At 42.6% G+C, this 22,792-nt stretch overlaps 1 protein-coding gene across 1 annotated transcript in view; it reads left to right on the top strand.

The window, feature by feature from the left end:
• vwf (von Willebrand factor) overlaps positions 1–22,792 on the top strand; it is a 43,594-nt gene that overhangs the window by 4,838 nt on the left and 15,964 nt on the right. The window contains exons 5-28 of the mRNA XM_077193753.1: positions 184–392; positions 1,366–1,487; positions 1,873–2,089; positions 2,174–2,296; positions 3,127–3,238; positions 3,356–3,402; positions 3,651–3,787; positions 3,868–4,006; positions 4,148–4,248; positions 5,208–5,403; positions 5,764–5,979; positions 6,133–6,373; positions 6,921–7,015; positions 7,149–7,303; positions 14,333–14,436; positions 14,569–14,707; positions 14,802–14,936; positions 16,101–16,247; positions 17,183–17,323; positions 17,424–17,522; positions 17,643–17,799; positions 19,916–20,071; positions 20,172–20,307; positions 20,819–22,260. Of these exons, the coding sequence (XP_077049868.1) occupies positions 184–392; positions 1,366–1,487; positions 1,873–2,089; positions 2,174–2,296; positions 3,127–3,238; positions 3,356–3,402; positions 3,651–3,787; positions 3,868–4,006; positions 4,148–4,248; positions 5,208–5,403; positions 5,764–5,979; positions 6,133–6,373; positions 6,921–7,015; positions 7,149–7,303; positions 14,333–14,436; positions 14,569–14,707; positions 14,802–14,936; positions 16,101–16,247; positions 17,183–17,323; positions 17,424–17,522; positions 17,643–17,799; positions 19,916–20,071; positions 20,172–20,307; positions 20,819–22,260 (4,766 nt within the window). The remainder of the gene's footprint in view (positions 1–183; positions 393–1,365; positions 1,488–1,872; positions 2,090–2,173; positions 2,297–3,126; positions 3,239–3,355; positions 3,403–3,650; positions 3,788–3,867; positions 4,007–4,147; positions 4,249–5,207; positions 5,404–5,763; positions 5,980–6,132; positions 6,374–6,920; positions 7,016–7,148; positions 7,304–14,332; positions 14,437–14,568; positions 14,708–14,801; positions 14,937–16,100; positions 16,248–17,182; positions 17,324–17,423; positions 17,523–17,642; positions 17,800–19,915; positions 20,072–20,171; positions 20,308–20,818; positions 22,261–22,792) is intronic.

The following is a 22,792-nucleotide window of genomic DNA, read 5'->3' as shown; positions in this document are numbered from 1 at the left end:
TTAGACCATCATGAATTTCCAGGCTGAATTAGTGTTGTTGGTAACTAGCTACTGGTTAAAGTAGTTCATCAGCCTGGTTAGGGCACCAGCTCATCAGCTTATGAAACACAACTAATGACCAGCTAAGCTACTCATTTAATCAGGGTATCATATAAAAATGTTGTTTTTTTTGGTTCCCTCCAGGCTCCCATTGCCATATGCATCGAGCTCTGTGTTCGTAGGGTTCGAGTTAGGGTACGTTCGACTATGGAGTGAAGAGTTCGGGTTCTCCATTCGTATAGACCCCTCGCACAACATTCAACTAACGCTCGACAAGCATCACAGCAACCGTACATGTGGCCTGTGTGGAAACTACAATTATTTGGTGGAGGATGAATACACCGCACAAGAAGGTGCGACACTAACGCAGGCATGAACACAACAACATACCTCTCAATCAATCTTTCAGTAAGACCATGTTTTAAAAGCAGTGGACAGGATGCTGATTAATACGAGCTGGGGAAATAGGTGGCGTCAATGTTCTTCCAGAAGACAAAACATTAGAAAGTTCAAAAACTCTTTGTTTCAGAGACTTGTTTGGGCCTTTATGTTAGTGTCCCGTCATTCCATATTACAGCTTTTGTAGTTGATTGTGCACTTATCAGATGTCTAAATTTAGAACACAAGTTCACATGAGTTCACCACATGACACAGAGTCGACATTCGGCACAACAGCGGTATGCAAGAAAAAGTGAAGTTACACTAAAGATTAAAATATAGAAGTTCTGTCAACTGCTCATGATAATTAAGCACATTTCTCACCCATTTCTTAAGACTATGATGTGTAAAAATGTTTTAAAAAAAGTCCATTACTTTAATGTATTCAGAAGATTTCTAACCTATTTGATCTTTCCACCAGGACCCTTTAAAAAAAAAATACTAATTATAAATCCAGCATAATTTAATTAGAATAATTCAATAAATACTATATAATTTAAATAATTTTAAATGAAATTAAGAAAAATGATAATAATACAATATTTTAATATTTCACTTAAAATAAATAAATTCAGAAATCATTCTAGTATGCTTATTTGCTGCTCAAGAAACATTTCTTATTATTATCAATGTTGAAAACAGTTAAGCTGCTTAATTATTTTGTGGAAAGCTTGATACATTTTTTTCTTTCAGGATTCTTTTATTAATAGAAAGTAAAAAAAAACACTTATTAACATTATAAATGTATTTTCTGTCAATTTTGCTTGAATTAATACTTGCTGAATAAAAGTATAAATTTTTTTTTTTTTTTAACTTTTTATAAATGTACAGTTTGGAGTAAAATATGACCAGAGCATGTTCTTGACAGACTTAAGTGTGTATTTTTAGGTTTTCTGACAGATGATCCATACAACTTTGCAAATTCCTGGGCCATGAAAGGGGCAGATGAACCCTGTAAACGCGTCTTGCCCCCGTCGCAGAGCTGCAACGGCACCGGAGAATCAGCCAAAGTCAGATGCTTGCCTGCACAACAAAAACAACCTTGTTACAATCCATTGTGTGCCTTATCATATAGATTGCACGGTCACACTTTAGATTAGGGTCCAATTCTCACTATTAACTATGACTTTTGCCTCAACAAACTCCTAAATATTGCATATTATTAGTTAGTAAGGTAACTTAGTTGTTACGTTTAGGTATTGGTTTGGATTAAGGGATGTAGAATATGGTCATGCAGAATAAGGCATTAATATTGTGCTTTATAAGTACTAATAAAAACCAAATGTCCTAGTAATATGCATGTTAATAAGCAACCAGTTAATAGTGAGAATTGTACCCTAAACTAAAGTGTTACGATTGTGCCGATTTTTCAGAGTGTGTATGCGTGTGTTTCAGGATCAGATATCACGGTGTGAGGCCATGAGCAGCTCAGCACTCTACCTGCGTTGTGCTCACCTTGTGGATGCGGCTGCGTTTGTGTCCGTGTGTGAGTCTGATGCCTGTCACTGCAGAACGGGAGATGAATGCGTGTGCCAGGCCATGCTGGAGTACGCCCGCACCTGTGCCAAGCACGGCGTTACACTGTCCAACTGGCATGTGCAGAGCCAGTGCTGTAAGTAATCTCACTTTCACACTTATATAAATATATTTCATATCTGATATTGACTATGTGTATATTCACATACTATTTGCTCAGCCCCTAAGTGTCCTGTTGGCATGGAGTACAGAGACTGCACCCCGACTTGCTCCACGTCCTGTCAGAGTGTAAACATCCAGGAAGTCTGCAAGGAGGAGTGTGTTGATGGCTGCAACTGCCCAGGTGAGAGTGATATATGATATCTAGAAAAATTCAATTGACCTTAATTTTGTTTTTACTTCATTGCTGTTTATTACCTCTCTCTTGTGTGTTTTTAATGTCAGCTAAGTTGATGCTTTAATATTAAATAATGACTATAATTATACACTACTATTCAAAAGTTTGGGCTCAGTAAGATTTTTTTCTTTGAAAGAAATTGTCACTTGTAATATTCATATTTAAACAAAGATGCATTAAATTGATCGAAACCATAAAGACATAAAATTTCTTTTCATCAAAGAATCCTGAAAAAAATTATCAGTTTGCACATAAATATTGAGCAGCAAAACCGTTTTCAACATTGATAATATTAAGAAAGTTTTCTTAACGCAGAAAAAACACCATATTAGAATGATTTCTGAAGGATCATGTGACACTGAGGGCTTGAGTAATGATGCTAAAAATTCAGCTTTGCATCACGGGAATAAATAATATTTCAAAGTAAATTAAAATAAAAAAGCATTTTTTTTTTAAATTGTAATAATATTTCACGATATTACTGTTTTTACTGTATCTTTGGTCATGCCTTGGTGAGCACAATAAACTTATTTCAAAACCATTTAAAAATCTTATACCGACCCTCAACTTTGAAATGGTAGTGGTTTAAAAAAAACAAATGGAAAAAATATTTTATAGATATCTTCTCTGATGCAACTGTGTGCATTCTAGCTTTTCAGGTTAATTTATCTTTAGATATTTTTACTGAAAAACAAGACAAAGAAACTGACCGCCAATGATAATGTTTATCGTTCCTTTTCCTGCTTAGTGTTGAATGTGTGAAATGTGTTTGTCAGCGGGTAAGGTGTTGGATGGAGATCGTTGTGTTGACGTCTCTCAGTGCTCCTGTACGCATGCTGGGCGTAGCTACCCTCCTGGTTCCTCCATATCGCAGGACTGCAACACATGGTGGGACACACACACCCACCCACACATATATGTACACACATAAAAAACAATGCATTCAAATATGTGTGGCTACTACTATATCTGCACACATTCACTTAAACTCACCTTCACTTTTAGCGTCTGTCGCCATGGATCATGGGAATGTACCAACGAAGGATGTCCTGGTAAATGTTAATTTGTTACTTTTTAAAAAATTGTAATAACCTTCAAATAATTAATACAGTAATTTAATGTCAATCTAGCTCAATTTCTAGTAAGTAACACAAAATATTCTTTTTCACCAGGAAATACGACCCATTACATCACTAAAATGTTTTGCAAATGCAATTTTAATGTTGACATTAAATATTTCTGAATGCCCTGATAAAGAAACATTGCTTGCTAATCGATTTCTTCCTCTGTCTCTTCTTAGGGGGGTGTCTGGTGACAGGACAGTCCCATTATAAGACCTTTGACGATAAGTTCTTCACCTTCAGTGGGATTTGTCAGTATCTGCTCGCTAAAGACTGCCAGAGCAACTCTTTTTCTGCCATCATTGAGACTGCACAGGTCTGAAATCTTCTGTGTAGTATATACACTCGTGCTTGTTTGTTTGTCTGTGTGCTTATGGTTGTATTTTTCTGCTGAAGTGTGCAGATGACCAAGATGCCATCTGCACACGGTCAATTACACTGAGATTCCGAGATCTGGCCAATCAGACGGTTCACCTCAAGCATGGGGGCGTGGTCTCTGTGGATGGAATGGATGTGAAAACACCCTTAATTAATGGTCTGTCAAGAAGCGAAATACACACAATGCATAAACAGAACATATAGATACTATGCCTGTTTTTCTTCAAATACATGACAGCTGCAATGTAACACTGATGTACAAATCAGAGCAGGATAACAGTAATGTGTTTCTGTGTAGGTCCCCTAAGAGTGCAGAATACGGTGTTGTCATCTGTAAGATTGCGTTACGGTGACGATCTACATCTGGATTGGGATGGGAGAGGACGTGTTTTGCTGAAGGTGAGTGTGCCCTGCTTGAAAAACCAGGCTATACACCAAAAAAAACAAAAAACATTTAAACAATTTTCACTCAGAAATTGCTAGTAAATTTCACACATTAATATTACAGAAAATCTTAAACTGTTAACTGTTTTTGGTAATTAAAATGAAGCTGAAATAAAATAAAATAAAAATTAGATGAACAAATTAAACGTAAAAATGTTACATGCAATTTAGAAATGTTGACTTGGCAGCTAACTGAAATAAATAGGTTTAAAAGTACAAAGATAACTAAAACTGAAATAAAAATAAATGTAATATAATTTGAAATATTTAAAAACCTAATAAACATAACAAAAGCACTAAAACCTGAACTAAAATTAAAAAGAAAACTGATACAAAAAAGTGAATTCAAAATATTAATAAAAGTATATTCATTAAATAATACTAAAATAACACACATTTTTGACAGCTCCTACCACAGAATGAAGATGAATATGAACTGAGGCATATTTTAAAGCTTTTGAAGACATATGATTGTTTAGTATGAGGAACAGACCAAAAATTTTAGTCATATATTTACACTGGAATACATTCAATTATTACACCCCAAAATGCATTGGAATATAGTTGTACCATTTTTATAATAACTGTGACAGTTTTATGATATAAGTTTTATGGTGTTTTTTTTTCCTTTAATTTTTTTAAAGCTTGGTAGCAATCAATCACCTAAACCACTTTGAATTAACAAACATCCAGCTTTGACCGTTCAGAAGAAACAAATCGACCACTTTTAAAGTAGTTTTAGCTAGAATTTTCAACAGTGTGGATCACATGTCATGTGTGTGAGAATGCTAGGTGCTTTATGCACTCAAAATAATGCATAAATAATTCCCCATGTACAACTCTGTCTGTGAAATGCAGAATCTGGGATATGTATCAAATATTCCCGTGCATCCCGTGTGTGTTTGTGTTTGCAGCTAAACCCTGCCTATGCTGGGAAAACGTGCGGTCTGTGCGGTAATTATAATGGTAACCAAGGAGACGACTTCTTAACAGTGGGCGGGCTGGTGGAGACACGCGTCGAAGGATTCGGCAACGCATGGAAAATGAACGCGGACTGTGATGATCTTCAATTGCAACACTCAGATCCCTGTATTTTAAATCCTAAGAGAGGTATACACAAACACACACAAGGTTGTGACAAAAAAAATCTATATTAGGGGCACAGATGTCAAATTTTAAGAATCTGTTATTAAAATAACATATTGACCACTAATTTGAGTATTGGCAGGGATGTAGTGGTTACAACCCTGTACTGATGCATATTTATAAATGCACTATACATGCAATTTTATCTCAAATTTAAATGGCATGTTTAATAATGTTCACTTTGCAATATCTTAAATTAAGATGAACTGATGTCACCAATAGCTGCTTGCATGCATGATGTCATGATTTATAAATGCACTGAACACTAGAGGGCAACAAAGACTTGCAGTTGACAACCTGATAGATTTGTATGTGTGTCTACAGTGCGTTTTGCAGAAGAAGCCTGTGCTGTGCTGCTCTCTGTTAAGTTTGAACCCTGTCATGATGTGGTCAGCCCTGAGCCATATGTGAAAAACTGCCGCTATGATGTGTGCTCCTGCGCAGACGGCCAAGAGTGCCTGTGTGATGCCGTCCACAGCTATGCAGCCGTCTGCGCAGCCAAGGGAGTGCTAATCAACTGGAGGGGTCATGGATACTGTGGTATGTCTCATTCTGTCTGTAGGTTTAAACTCAAGAGTTAAGACAGCAAATCAGTACCAAAACAGCTGAATAATCATAATAAATAAAAGTTAATGGAAGGTCTCCATCATGATAGAAAACCAAACGTGTGTGTGTGTGTTTGCGTTTGAGCAGAACTGACCTGTCCAGATGACCAGGTGTATGAGATTTGTGGGAACGTGTGTAATCAGACATGCCGGTCTCTATCGCTGCCTGACAGTGATTGTGGTGGGTTCTGTGAAGAAGGCTGTTTCTGCCCCAGAGGACTCTTCCTCAGTGACGCAGGGGAGTGTGTGCCACCCGAACACTGTTCGTGCCACCATAACGGAGAGATCTTTGAGCCCAACGACATGATCGGTGACCATCACGCCATCTGGTTAGCAGGGAAAAAACACAGTATTTTACTAAACAGTTACACATCAGGTTTCTTTGATAGCTTGATGTTTGGTCAACTGTCTGTGTCTCACCAGACTCATGATATTAAACATAAAGTGTTTACATGACACACACTATCGTCATACTGCCACTGTCTTATTAAAATTACTAGTAGGCACTAACCAGAATATTGGCTTTAATTTAATTGAAATTTGAAAATCATCTGTCATGAAACACACACACACACACACACACACACACACACACACACACACACACACACACACACACACACACACACACACACACACACACACACACACACACACACACACACACACACACACACATATATATACACATACTTAATGTATATATTTTAAATTGTAATAATATTTCACAATATTGCTGTTTTTACTGTATTTTTGATCCAATAAATGCAGACTTGCTGAGCATAAGAGACTTCTGTCAAAAACAAAAATCTTTCCAACTCCAAACATTCATGTGTATATATTTAATAGTTTTTTTAATGTTATTTCTTTGTGTAGTGTATGTGAGAGTGGATCCATGCAATGCACTTCTAATGAAGCCACTGGATCAACTCTGACTGACCTCTTCTTTGATGATCATTCTTCTTCAAGAGGTATTTCTCCATGCTTTCATAACTCTGTGCAGTTTTAATGGATCACAACTGCACTTTGATACAAGTGGACAAAATATTGTAGTTTATATATAGTACATATAATGAATTCTTTGTGTGTGTGTTTCAACTGTAGGGCGGCGCTCTATCTCTTGTCCACCTCCACTGCAGCGGTTTGAGTGTGAAAGTGCAAGGGATCCTGGGATAGAGTGTGCTAAGACCTGCCAGAATCTGGACCTGGAGTGTGTCAGTCAGGGATGTGTGTCTGGCTGTATGTGTCCACCTGGAACGGTAAGTATCAAAGTGAACACGAAATGTTCTAATGAACCGTTTGACACTTAATATCATGTATGCTTATATTCATAAACCAAGTAGGATTAGTAAATTATGTATAGAAGAACGTCCTGGTTGCGTATGCAACCCACCGTTCCCTGAAGGAGGGAACGGAGGACGTAGTCGACGGTCGACTGAATTGGGAGATCGCTAGAGAGCCTGTCTTCTTCGAGTACTATTGAACGAGCCAATGTAATTGGCGTGCGTGATTCGCATCACACACTCCGCCCCCGCGGCGCGGGTATAAATACGGAAGTGGATGCACGCACTAGTTGCTTTTCGCTGAGGAGCCGAGAGTAACCCGGGGTCAGCGGTGGTCCAGCGGTAGTGGCAAGGGGACTACGTCCTCCGTTCCCTCCTTCAGGGAACGGTGGGTTGCATACGCAACCAGGACGTTCCCTTTCAGTCGAGAACGTCAGACGTAGTCGACGGTCGACTGAATTGGGATCACCCATTGAACACGCCACTAACACTGCCACCTTCCAGTGCCTAAACCAAAGCCTCCTGATGCCCCCGCACACTTAAGGCGGGGAAGGACAGGGCTTAGGCCAGGGAAGTCACTGCTGTTCCTACAGGACCACTGGGAAAGCGTTCCCCGTACGTTGGAAGGAAGGGACGCTGCGGAAGCCACATCCAACCCGAGGGAGGTAATGTGGAGAACACACATATGAACTGGGCGGAAACCGGGCAGTCTAACATATGGAATGTCACTGGGGTGGCTCCAGCCTAAGACGGGGGGAGACACACCGGACGCCAGTGACGGCAGAGAGACTCTGCCGAGGGAAGACACGGGCTCACCGCAGGGAGCCGTATCGTGGAAGAATACACATATGGGGTCACCGAAGGGACCGCAACATATGGACCCAGCCTAACACAGGTTCCACACTGCTTACGAGTGGTAGGCCTAACACCAGACGTTCCGCACGTCCGACGTCGGAGGGGTGTGGAGGAACTCAACAGGGTTCAATTTTAAGGGAACTCAACTGGAGTAGAAAGGCGCACGTATCCAGTCCATAGGAGGGGAATGGCGCAGCAAGCCGACACTTGAACCGGGCTCACGGTGAAACTGGCTTCATGAGAAGGGAGCCCACGGGAAGCAGCGGTTCAACTAGGTGTCGTCCAGCCCCCAACTCTAGAATCTGTTTAGCAAAGTATATCGTCAACGCCCAGGCGGAGCACTTTACACTCATCATAGAGGAGCTCAACACCTAAGTGGACATGTTGCATCTCGGATCTTTGCCTAAATGAAGGCAAGCACTAAGTGCAACTTTGCATGGAAACAGCCTTCCCTCTCTGCTGAATTCCAACAGATATTTGAAGAGCTGGTCTGAGGTCTATGACTTGCATTCTGTACACGTCCAAGCGAACGGACAGAGAAGCCAGGGCTGGATCTGCCTCCTCCAGGGCAGCGCTTGCAGGCTCACCACCTGCTCCTATTACGGGAGAGGTAGGAACCTTGGGCACAATCCGAGCCGGGGTCTCAGCCTGTGAGAGTTAGCCGGCCCAGACTCCAGGCACAATACGTTGACCGAAAGCGAGCAAGTCCCTACCCTCTAGTAGAGACCACGCGAGCAGGAGAACTGATATAACAGAATTTTTAACTCACTACCTGCAGTGGCTCAGGGGCGGTCTCTGCAGTGCAGTCGCACCAGGGACAAGGCCCAAGAGGATAAAGAGGGACACAAGGATTTACAAGACCTTGCTCCTCAGGAACCTGACGATCAGAACGTGCTTCTGCATACTTCTGCAACACGATGAGCGTCGTTTAAACCCCGAGGCAACATCATTTTGAGGGTGATCTAGGAAAACAGCCTACTGCAACCCATTTTGCAGGAAAGAGAGCACTGAAGTGATCGAAAGCTTTCAGGATCTCCTCTGGAGAGAAGACGCACTCAACGACTAGGTTCCACTTCTAAAGGCGTAAGCACGCTACCCCATTCTAGGGGGTGCTCGCAGAAGTGATGGTAACTATCACACATTCTTGTGATAGCCACCTGAACCTCCGCGTTCAGATGTAAGACCGCCCGGAATCTCCGGGGGAAGAACGCGTGTGCCATCGTGCCCCGTCCCCGAAAGAGTTTTCAGGGGAAGTCAGGAAGGCTGTTGAAGGGAACCAGGTCTAGTTGGGCCAATAAGGGGCAACTATGAAGACCTGTTCCTCTCCTGACTTGGCACGTAGGTGCAAGTGACGGGCGCAAAAGACAGGAGCATTGCTCAACACAACATGTGAAGATCACTGGGCTTCAGGAGCGTTTTCTGCTCAGCACTTGGGTGTGACAAGTACACTGAGCTTCAGGAGCATTCCTGCTCAACACCTGAGTGTGATAAACTCACCGAGCTTCAGGAGCATTTCTGCTCAACACTTGAGTACGAAGAACCTCACTGAGCGACAGGAGCATTTCTGCTCAGCACTTGAGTGTGACAAGTTCACTGAACTTCAGGAGCATTCCTGCTCAACACCTGAGTGTGATAAACTCACTGAGCTTCAGGACCATTTCTGCTCAACACCTGAGTGCGAAGAATTTCACTGAACGACAGGAGCATTTCTGCTCAGCACTTGAGTGTGACAAGTTCACTGAGCTTCAGGAGCATTACTGCTCAACACCTGAGTGTGATAAACTCACTGAGCTTCAGGAGCATTTCTGCTCAACACTTGAGTGCGAGGAACTTCACTGAGCACCAGGAGCATTTCTGCTCAGCACTGCGTGTGACGAATTCACTGAGCTACCTGTGATGAACTCACAGAGCTACAGGACCATTGCTGCTCAACACCTGAGTGCGATGAACTTCACTGAGTTTCAGGAGCAATTCTGCTCAACATGAAGAGTGATGATTTCACTGACTTGAGCAGGCGCAAGGCGACCATGAGACGCAGTCACTTTTAGAAGGCTCACTGGGGTTAAACGCATTTCTGCGGGCCCCTGGGGCAGCTGAGACCCAGTGTTTGTCCAAGGGTAGTCCGCTCGGTTTACCCAAACACTGGCGGAAAAATAAAACCGGGGGGGCAACTGAGCGGCCCCGGAATGGTCATGACCCAGCCGGACCCAGGGGATGGAGTCTCCACTTGCTCTGGCTATAACTGTCGTGAGGCTCGATGGCGGCACGATTGAGTAAGCGGGAGGAGTGGAACAAGGCGCCCTCAGAAGCGTCTGACTCCAAGGAGGAGGTGACGGGTGAGTTTGTGACATGCAGGGGAAGCTTGTGCAACGGTCGCAATGTCTAACAACTCGAGGCACGAATGCCCGTGTAGTCGGGGGTCGCCCAGGCCCCCGTTAAAACACGCCCTTTGTACATGGCCCCTCTGTTGAAGAGGGTTTGGCAGCAGACCGGGATGAACTATAGTCACACAGGGTGAGCTGCTCTGCCACGGTCACCTCGGGACTCGATCGTGAAGCTAGCGCTGAAGCGGTCACATATGGAGGGAGCCAAAGGCTGCGACTACCATATACCCCAGGAGCCTCTGAAAGTTCTTTCAGTGGGACCCTTTCTCACTTCAACACCAGCTGAACACATTCTCATTGGAGAGACATGTTGGACCGAGTACCTCTCCAAAACTAGAAAAGAGATACTCAGCCCGTGGGCGAGATTACTCTCTTCCAGTTGACCTGAAGACCCAACGGGCTCTGGAGCACTCGAGGGGAAGGACACTGTACTGATACTCCACCCTTAGACGCAACACACAGGATGGCCTGCGGTGCGGGAGGTAGAGATCTGAAGCACATGTCTTTCAGGTCAAAGCTGCAGACCAATCTTGGGCCAAGATGGTCACGACCCACCCCCTAGTAGCACGAAGAACGAGTTTACAACTGGCCTTCGTACCGGCTGGAGGAGCGGCTATATCAAATCCTTCGCCAGCAGGATAAGATAAGCACGCACAAGTCAGGAGCACTGCTCAACACTCGGTGTGATGAATATCACTGAATTTTCAGGAGCACGTCTGCTCAACACCTAATGTGATGACTATCACTGACTTGAGCGGGGTAGCCGAGCCTGAGGTGGGGCAGCAAAGTAGAGAGAGTGGTGTTAGTGTGCTGTGCCACACTTACCTGTCTCCACAAGCGGCAGGGGGCGCGTGAGAAGGCGGATGACCGGGTCCTCGAACGCACCAAGCTGCCTGCTGGCGACCAAGGGGGAGCTGAGGGGTGTAAGGCTATACAGGGTCACACCCGCCAGACTGGCCCTCTTGGGACCCAGGAACAGATGAAATTGCTCTTTCTTTGAAGTGTGGGTACCGCTTGCTCCGCTTTTTTTTTTTTTTTTTAGGGAGCCAGCGGCGGAACAGACACACACACAAACAAAGGCTCCACCCGGCCCTCACCCGGGGGGAGGGAGTGATCGTGCCACTCCAAGAGCATCTCATCCATTCCTGGGCGGCCCGCTCCGGAATGCTTTCGCTGTCGCTTGCCACCTGTCTTGGCAGCGCCTGGAGCGGGCTGGGCGTCTCTACTGCGGCCGGCTCCATGCTGATGCCTGGGTGGAGGCTGCTGCGGAGGGCCAGCAGGAGCGGCGGCCGGAGAACACCCACGGCGACGAGCAGGCGGAGGAGCAGCCACCGGCGGCGGGTGGAGGCAGCAGCTGGCCACCGGGGCAGGATGTGCCGGATGACCTCCGTCTGCGCTTGAGCGGCAGAGAACTGTTTGATGCAGTTCTCCACCGCGTCGCCGACCAGCCCAACCTGGGAAATTGGGGAGACCAGGAACCGAACCTTGTCCGCATCCGCCATACCGACCAGGCTGAGCCAACGAAGGCGCTACTGGACCACCAAGGTGGACATCGCCAGACCGATCACGCACGCTACGACACCCGTACCCCGGAGGGTGAGGTCGGATGCAGTGCGGTGCTCACCTATGAGCGCACGGTCTGGATTACCCTCGTGCATGCCATGGGTGCCCTAGCCTGCAGCAACGCCATGGCACGCAAGAGGAAGGGGCTTGCCCACAGGCTTTGTAAGCTCTGCCCGTCGGAACAGACGAAACTCACAGGCCTTAGGGGGGAGACGAGGATCCCCCCAAAAGGCAGCGGCCGCCGGACACAGGTGCACCTGTGTCGACAGACCGCTCCAATGGAGGGACACCTCGCAACCCTTCACCGTTCCTCCATCAAGGGTAATGAGGGGGAAAAGCTATTCAGGCAGTTTCTGGCAGAGAAAGATGCTGTTCACCACCTGATAAGCTCTCCATGCATTTCGGGAAAGAAAGACACTGGGGCGGCGAGCTGAGAACCAGCGCGGCCCGCCCCAAGATACCAAACTCCAGATTCCAACCGAGACTGAACGGGACACGGTGGAGGTTCCACTCGAGCCCGGCAGCCTCGGCGGCCCGTTTCAGCATAGCTGATAATTCTGGATCCGGCTCGGGCAACATTGAACTCCCGGAGGGAGACAATGCAGCCGAGTCATCATCTCTAGAAGTCAGCTCACCCTCCGATGCTGCAATCGGCGTCCTGTCCTCCAGGGGAGCCCCGAGTGAAACCGCTGGCCCACCCATTACAGATGGACCAGCAGACAACACAGGAGGCTCCAGTGGTTGCAGTGAAAGGGAGGAGTGAGGAGCCCACAGGGAATGGTTACCGGGCGGGACATCCAACACTATCCTCCGGTCACCCATCCCACACAGCACCCGAGGGTGGGGCATGGTAATGGGGACTCGCTCTCCGTGAACGAAGGCGAGTCTCGCCCTCAACACTGCGACAGTCATGTTCCCACCGTGAAAACATGAGCTGTCCACAAAAGCTGTCTCAGCGTGCTGTAAGCCCAAACACGTGACACAACATTTGTGACCATCAGAGAGAGACAGGGAACGACCACACCCAGAAACGCACGGGCGGAATGACATCTTGAAAAAGACGCAAACGCACAAGTGTTGCTTTTTCAGAAAATAGGACCGTCACCAGTGCCGGAGCACACAGGGGAATGACCGCGGCAACACTGAACAGAGAACTGAAACAGTGAAGCACTCACTTTTCCGCCCTCTAACCAGCCATCAACACACACAAACATTTAGAAATTTGTTGCTGTTAAAACAGCAGTTGAGAGCTCAAAGCTCGCGATCACCGCTGCACTCGCGCTGTAGAACACCAGCACTGGGAGAGTCTTCCTGAAGAACACCGACACACTCGCTCGTTGTAGACAACAGCACTCTCAGAGACATCAAACGATCGGCTCCGAAGCGAAAGGCAACTAGTGCGTGCATCCACTTCCGTATTTATACCCGCGCCGCGGGGGCGGAGTGTGTGATGCGAATCACGCACGCCAATTACATTGGCTCGTTCAATAGTACTCGAAGAAGACAGGCTCTCTAGCGATCTCCCAATTCAGTCGACCGTCGACTACGTCTGACGTTCTCGACTGAAAGGGAACTATATTTATACAACTGTTTTGTTAAATATTTCTGGGGAAAAAAACTTTTGAAAATATACTACCATTCAACGGTTTGGGATTCTTTAGTAGTCTCTTATGCTCACCAAGGTTGCCTTAATTTGATCAAAAATAAATGAAATAGTAATATTGTGAATTTATTCCTGTGACACAAAGCTGAACTTTCAGCATCATTACTCTTCAATCTTTGTCATTAAGTCTTAATCATTAAGTCTTCAGTGTCACACGATCCTTTAGAAACCATTCTAATATGCTGATTTGCTGCTCAATAAACATCTATTATTATTAATAATGTTGAAATAAAAAAATTTTTTAATTATTTTTTGAATGTTTTATTTGAAATAGAAATCTTTTGTAAAAGTATAAATGTTAGACATTTATGTGTTACTATTTACTTGGGATTTCAAAACTGTAATGTCAATAATTTAACGCCACAGGATGATTAGAAAAATTTGCTAAATTATTTAAACCATTAATATTATCTACAGCATATTATAGTTACTTTTCTACATAAATAAAAATATTTTTCTTTTACGTATATGCAGCTTTTTATGTTTTAAACTTTTTAGGATACAAAAAAGAGAATTGTTTCATTTTATGGGTGTTTGCAGGTTCGACACAGAAGAGAATGCATTCCGAAAGACCAGTGCCCTTGTTACCATAACAACCGCCCCTATGCCTCCGGACAGAGCATTAATGTGGACTGCAACACCTGGTAAATGAGCCAATCATGCATCTTCTAGAGGCTGACACTGGTGTAATGTTATTTTGTTGCATACATCAGATGACAAGTAGGCCTATAAACATTCATATTATTGTTACAATTACATTTCCCTTTCTTTCCCAGTGTTTGTGAGAAGCGTCAGTGGAAGTGTACACAGCGTGTGTGTGACGGTGTGTGTCGTACTATAGGAGACGCACACTACATCAGCTTTGATGGACTGAAGTTCTCGTTTCCTGGACCTTGCCAATATGTACTAGCTCAGGTAAAGTCAAAATTCTCGCTCTCTTGCTCTCTTTTCCTTCTGTCCCTCATATTCATTCATGTTTTCGCTCATTCTTCTGTGTCCATCTGAGTAGGATTACTGCAATGGATTGGATGGCACGTTCAGGGTTCTGGTGGAGAACTCCGCTTGTGGGATCGCAGGTTACCGCTGCAGTAAAAGCATCATAGTGATGTACATGGGGGGACTGATTGTAATGGAACATGGCGAGGTAACACTAAAATTGATTTATAGAGTTATATTTGACTTTATAAAGCAGATAGCTACAGTCTTGGATGCTGTTGTCAATGAAACATTATGGTGTTGTCATAAATGTACAGCAACAGATATTTTCTTGGCAGAGCAAACAGATCGGAATGTGCTATGTTTAGGGAAAAAAGGACTACTGTCAAATAAATATAAAGAAATAAGAACAAATAATAAAACTGAAAGCAACAGCACAAATAAATACAATAGAGCAAATATTTAAATAAAATAAATCATGCTTTTCAGGTTTTTCAGGTAGGTCTAACATTAGTTTTTTAGGTACAGAAATTGTAAAATTACATTGCATAGTTGACTGTATAAATTAAAAATGAATCCTTATTGAAGTTACAAAAGCTATTCAATCTAGAGCAGTGAGTGTTTTCCTTGTCTTTTGTTGTTTGATTAACATTAGAAGCACAGACAGCAGGAATATTAGCCCGCTGTCACTTTAAGATATAATACACGGATCCAGTTCACACTGATACTGATACACTTGCCTCGACTATTCCAATCACTTAAGACGTAACCGTCTATGCCTGCTAGGATACTCACCAAGACGGGCATATTGATATCATTTTTGTGTGAATTTGTCCGTTGAAGTGCAAAACTTGAAAGAGTTAAATATTTGCGTGCTGTCTGAGACTGTCTTCAGATGAGCGCAGACACACAATCTTCTCACAGTGTGCGCAAGTTCCCATTCATTTGATAATTGCTGTTGTAATGTATTGAGAACCCAGAATATGTATCCATCAACAGACACATGCATTAGCAGAACTAAAACAGTCTGTTTTACTTGTTATTTTCAATAAACCATATTATAGATGCGTCATCAGATTTAAGATGAACCGTGGGTGGAGAACGATACGGTTCGATTTTTTACCGAGAACCATTACACCCCTAATACATACATAGAACCATACATACATAGATACATGCATAGATATAGATAGATCCAGTGTATAAAAAAATGTCACACTTGCAATATCTGCAGGGTTGCTTAAATATAAAAGATTTTGTGGATTGTGAACTTATTCTTTCACTAGCTAACTAAATGTTATGACAAGCATCATGTGTGAAATAAAATCATACAGGCTTTTTTGCTTTCTTTCTCTGTTGTCTTCTTCTGTAGGTGAGGATGAAGAGGCCTGTGTTGAAAGAGACAGTGGTTGAGATTGTGCGCTCTGGGCAGTATTACATCATCCTTCTGGGTAAACACATCTCCATCACCTGGGACACAGGGACCCGAATCTCACTGCAGATCAACGGACAGTACAGGGTAACACACATACAAAGAAAAGCACTCACACATCTACCTAGCTATCTAAATGAGCACATACCATAGACGACTTCTTTTTTTGTTGTTAAAAAATATTTATGAATAATGTTTACCTTTGAGTATGTTACCAAAGTGGTGAGATTTAGCAAGTTAACTAAAAAAAGCATTTTTAGAGTAAAAAAATATTTATGAATTGAATATTATGAATAAAATGTTTTTTTATCTTTAAGCATGTCCCCAAAGGGAGCCAGATTTATTAAAAATAAAATAAATAAATATTTTTAAATTTTAAGATAAAATAATTAATAAAATTTTACGAATAAAAAAGATTTGAATTATTTTTTACCTTTTAGCATGTTCTGGCTTGAAAGTGAGTTTTTGTCAGATTTACCATTTAAGCAAAAAATAATAATCATTTTATATAGTTTAAATGATTTATGGATCCAAATGTATGTATAAAATAGGATTTAGAATGATTTATTTTTACCTTTGTGCATGTCACACAATATGGGTTTATGTCTTATCTAATTAATTAAAAAAGAAAAAAAAAATTATGAATGAAAACTTCTGAATGAAATGTTTTGAATTATTTTTAATTATATTTGAACATGTACCCTGTGAGTTTATACTTAGCAAGAGTTAATGCTAATAAAGACATTTTTAGAGTTAAAATGTTGTGATTTATTTCATTTATTTTATTTTGTTTTTACCATTGGGCATGTCCCAGAAGTGAGTTTTTAGTTTAGTTTAGATTTAGTTGAATTGAACTAAAAAAAAAAAACTTTTTGAGTTAAGAATAATTTATTAATTCAAATTTATGTATAAAATATAATTTAGAAATAATTCTTACCTTTGAGAATGTCTGCAATATGGGTTACAAATACTTATTTTAGAATATACAGTTGAGAAATTAAGTTAATTTGTGTGTGTTTAAGGGGAAAGTCTGTGGCCTTTGTGGAAATTTTGATGGCAGTCAGAATAACGATCTGTTGAGCAGCAGTAACCAGATGGAGGTTGGCGCTGCAGACTTTGGAAACTCGTGGAAAGTTCGACCTAGCTGTGCTGACGCTGTTCCGGTGAGTTACATCTCGGCCTGAACTGGAGTGTTTTATTAGAGCAAGCCAGAACATAGAGACATGAAATGAACTGAGATTACATGTTTTGATTTGCATGCAGGTGCTGTCTCAGTGCAGCACAGACATGGTGAAACTGGTGACGGTGGAACAGTCCTGCCGTGTGCTCACCAGCGCCATCTTCAGGGAGTGTAATGTTGTGGTCGGTAACACTTATTCTCAATAGTCAGAATTAAATGATAACAATACACTAACATGTGGTCATTGCTCCGCTTTCTTACTACTTCTTACACTTGTTTACTTTTTACTCTGACTGTATCAGGTGGACCCTGAGCCGTACTGGGACATCTGTACTCATGACACATGCTCGTGTCCATCGGTCGGTGACTGTGCATGTTTCTGTAACACCATTGCTGCATACGCTCATGAATGTGGTCAGAAGGGGCTGCTGGTGAACTGGAGGTCCAATGATTTATGCCGTAAGTTTCACCACTGTACCCCTGAGCAAGGCACTTCATTTAAAGATTATTTACTTACCCACATGTCGTCACAAACCCGACAGACTTTTTTTCCTGCAGAACACAAAAGAAGACATCAGGTAGAATCATTAGAATGTTCACACTCTTTTAAACTATGAAGTTGAATGGGTTTAGAAACTCTCCATCTCCAAAAAGGACACAAAAAAATGAAAATAAAAGTATTTCAAATGTACAGTACAGTAGTGTACAGTATTCCAAGTCTTATGAAACTGTATACAATAGTTCTGTGTTCTGAGAAATGTCTTCTTTATTATTATCAAATTAAAGGGCAATATTAACTGACAGGAATATATTTTACTTTTAACAAGGTATTTTCTTATTCTACCCACATAAAAATATGCATATTCATTTTTGTCAAAATTCTGTCTGTATTCTGCCTTCATACATGTGTATATAAACACTACATTACCAAAAGTATTGGGACACCCCTCCAAATCATTAAATTAAGGTGTTCCAATCACTTCCATGGCCACAGTTGTAGTGAATTCTCAGTGAATTCAAGTGTGATACCGTGATTGGTTGCCACCTGTGCAACAAGTCCATTCTTGAAATTTCCTCACTACTAAATATTCCACGATCAACTGATAGTGGTATTATAACAAAGTGGAAGCAATTGAGAACAACAGCAGCTCAGCCACGAAGTGGTAGGCCACGTAAAATCACAGAGCTGGGTCAGTGCATGCTGAGGTGCACAGTGCGCAGATCTGCAGAGTCAATAACTACAGACCTCCAAACTTCGTGTGTCCTTCAGATTAGCTCAAGAACAGTGCGTAGAGAGCTTCATGGAATGGGTTTCCATGGCCGAGCCGCTGCATCCAAGCGTTACATCACCAAGTGCAATGCAAAGCGTCGGATGAAGTGGTGTAAAGCACGTCGCCACTGGACTCTAGAGCAGGGGAGACGTGTTCTCTGGAGTGACGAATCATGCTTCTGTCTGGCAATCCGATGAACGAGCCTGAGTTTGGCGGTTTCCAGGAGAACTGTACTTGCCTGACTCCATTGTGCCAAGTGTAAAGTTTGGTGGAGGGGGGATTATGGTGTAGGGTTGTTTTTCAGGGGTTGGGCTTGGCCCCTTAGTTCCAGTGAAAAGAACTCTTAATGCTTCAACATACCAAGACATTTTGGATAATTTCATGCTCCCAACTTTGTGGGAACAGTTTAGGGATGGCCCCTTCCTGTTCAAACATGACTGCACAAAGCAAGGTCCGTAAAGACATGGATGAGCGAATTTGGTGTGGAGGAACTTGACTGACCTGCACAGACTCCTGACCTCAACCTGATAGAACACCTTTGGGATGAATTAGAGCGAGACTGCAAGCCAGGCCTTCTTGTCCAGCATCAGTGCCGGACCTCACAAATGTACTTCTAGAAGAATGGTCAAAAATGCCAATAAACACACTCCTAAACCTTGTGGAAAGCATTCCCAGAAGAGTGAAATGGAATGTCATTAAAGTTCATGTGCATGTAAAGCCAAATGTCAGTCAATGTCAGTCAAAAAAGCCAATATTTTGCCAATATAGGGTAGTGTATATTAGGGGTGTAACGATATTCAAACCGAACCGAAAAACTGTGATACACCACCCATGGTACGTATCGTGATACTCATGTCGTACCGAACGCACCCCATCACCTGCTGCCCGCCCAGCCTTAGCCTATTGTTGAGGTTGACCCTATTTTACCTATTTTGCAAATTTTTCTTCCTTAACATTTGAACTAGGGGTGGTAACGGTATACGTATTCGTCCCGCAAATGTTCTTCTGTCTTATGTTTTTAAGACGAATACAGCGTTTTAGCCTAACCACCATTAACCACCAATTATCGCAATAAGCGATTTTGTTCATTTCAATAAGAAACAAAGTGTAATTTTTCAAATTATGTCCATTTTATCATGAAATTCAAACACTGTCGTTTTGACGCTCTAAATGTGTCGTGCCAGATGAACTATATAGGCGTCAGTTTAACCCTTTAACCCAAAGGCAGAATATTCCCTGAAATAAGTGTACTACAGAAAGTCAAAGTTTACAATAGTGTGTGCTAAATGACTGTTTACCTACAGCACTGAGCTGTGAGGAACTGAATAAGGACGCCGGGGTGGAGTGTGAGTGGAGATATAACACCTGTGGTAGCGCTTGCCCCCCCACCTGCCAGCATCCTGAACCTCTGAGCTGTCCCATCACATGTGTGGAGGGATGCCATGCTGTCTGCCCACCAGGTAGCACCAATTCACAGATACCTAAAGTAAATTGACTTCATAGACTTCAATCTCACTTTTGTTCGCACATTCACTCGTTCTGTCTGCTTCAATCCCTCAGGGCAAGTTTTAGATGAGGTTCTGAGGAAGTGTGTGGAACCGTCACAGTGTCAGGTGTGTGTGCATAATGGAGAGAGAGTCTCCCATGGAAAACAGTTCATCATTAACCATGAAGATCCTCATCTTTGCCAGATATGGTATGCTATGCTACATTCTGTTTTGATCTCCATCACTCATTACTCTACTCTATGCAGTTTGTAGGAGAATCTCAAAATTTAGGTCAAATTTAATCTCAAAATAAAAAAAATAGGAAAAAGAGATTGTTATATGAGATGTTATACAAGTAGTATTTGTTTTTATTAATATTTTTAGCTTTTATTTATCTATTTTAGTTTTAATTTTAATATTATTATATATTTACTTATTAACATATTATATTAACATTATATTTTAATACATATTTTTAAATAATTTAAATGTGTGTACCCTTTATATATACAGTGTGTATAAAGTATAAAAATTTAGTATAATAATATAAAGATTTTCTTACAGTTATTTTGTTGCAAATTATTCTATGTATAATACATAGAATAATTTGCAACAAAATAACTGTAAGAAAATCTTTATATTATAATACCATATTTTTATACTTTATAAAACAGGTTCTAATCAGGTTTTGTGAGATTCATCCATTTGTTATGTTTTCAGTCACTGTGAGAGCAACACACTGACGTGCGGCCCATGTCCTGCAACTGGTTTGGCCTCCACACTAGCACCAACCACTGTCAGCAACACTCCTACGCCACTCCCGTTTTCCACCCCGGTGCCAGCCGATGCCTGTGATAGGGCGATGGACCTGGCCTTTTTAGTGGACGGCTCCTCTGCTTTGAGTGAAGACGACTTCAATTTAATCAAGCTCTTTATCCTCCGGGTCGTGGAGCGGTTCAGAATGGGCTCTGCCCACACTCGCGCCACGGTTCTGCTCTTCCACTCCGGCGTGAAAAGTTACGACATGCAGGTGCAAAAATGGATCTTTAAGAAGATGGTGCATGAGCTCCGTTACAGCGGTGGTGATGTCGCATTTATGGACGAGGCAATAAAATATCTAGCAGTATACATTTACGATAAAAACAAGCGCGAGCACGCAGGGCGAGTCGCTATATTGCTGACGGCGAGCTCAAATCCTAGGCCCATGCGTAGTACTCAGCGTCTGCTGCGTAAAAAAGACATCACCATCGTCACTGTAGCTCTAGGGCCTGACGTCAACATGGCACAGGTTAATGAGATCACGAAGGCCACGCCCAGCAGTCGTTCATACATAGTGAGCAGCGTGGCAGAGCTAGACGATGAGGCTCTGGCCATCACAGACTACCTCTGCACTTTGGGACTGGAACCTGAACCCCCAAAGAAACCCCCTACCAGAAAGCCCAGCACAACTTCAGTCACCCCAACAACTACCACAACCTCTAAACTTACTCCCGCCACGGTTCCACCAACCGCTGCCATTGTAACCTCATTTCCTAGCATCCCCAGTCCTGGAATGACATTTCCTCCGCCCACAGTAACAACATATGAGGTTGTCTTCCTGTTGGAAAGCTCAAATGCAGTGGGTGAGGAAGGCTTCAATGAGACACGTGATGCTTTGGTCGATGTAATCTCTTCATTCGATCAGAAAGAGGTGGAGAATCTACGGATCACGGTGATGCAGTACTCACTCACGGTTACTATGGTAATCAGCCGCATGGAATTGCAGCACAGGGAACAGGTGCTGCAGAGAATGCGACAGTTACGTTGGACCGGAGGTGCAGAGGTCAACACAGGCCATGCCATCCGTTCTGTATATGAGACTGTCACTACAGACACACCAAGTAATACACCAGACCAGATGGTGTTTCTCATAACACAGAGCCCTCCAACGGACGTCATTCAGCGGCCTACGAGCTCCACTCATAAGAAAGTGTATCCGATTGGGATCGGCCGACAGATTCGATACGAGGATCTTGCACAGTTGAGCTACCCGGATGAACCGATAATGCTAGATAATCCCTCGGACCTTAAGATACTGCGGCCCATGCTGATCAATATCAGTAAAACAATTAGGAGGCCTCTGCTGCCCACACTACCACCGAGAGCCACACTGCCCCCTTCAGGTCAGATACAACTATGCTACACTCTCTTCACATCTTGCTACATTCTAGGGCTGCACGATTTAGGCGGGGGGTGGGGGGACTGACTTGCGATTTTTCTGATAAAAATTGTAATTGTAATTTAAAATGCAATAATAAAAGTTTGCTGTGCTTGTTTGTAGGGCTTCACAATTTGGCAAATAAATTGTGTGATTGTGTAATCAATGACTAGAAAGTAAAAATAATAATCATTACCAAATAAAAATATCAAACAAAATAAGAACTATTACTATTGTAATTTTGGAAAATAAAATAAATTGAGTATTTAAGAAAAAATAAACCACTACTACTAATAATGTTTATTTTATAGTACAACTGTAAAACTACGATACTTCAATTTATGGATGTCTTAATTTCTACATTTTCAAACACTAAAGCATTGAACCTTTTGGTAAAAACCTGCGAGGAGGCCTTAAAGCCTCTTTTTTGTTGTTGGCAAAAGCCTGTTTATAAGTGCTTCTCGTTAGATATCTTATAAGATGGTTGGTGCATGCTG

This window comes from Siphateles boraxobius, unplaced genomic scaffold, assembly GCF_051911475.1.
Source record: "Siphateles boraxobius isolate OS27281-9 unplaced genomic scaffold, OSU_SipBor_1 31, whole genome shotgun sequence".
Lineage (NCBI taxonomy): Eukaryota > Metazoa > Chordata > Actinopteri > Cypriniformes > Leuciscidae > Siphateles > Siphateles boraxobius.
This window is presented reverse-complemented; position numbering and strand designations above follow the sequence as displayed.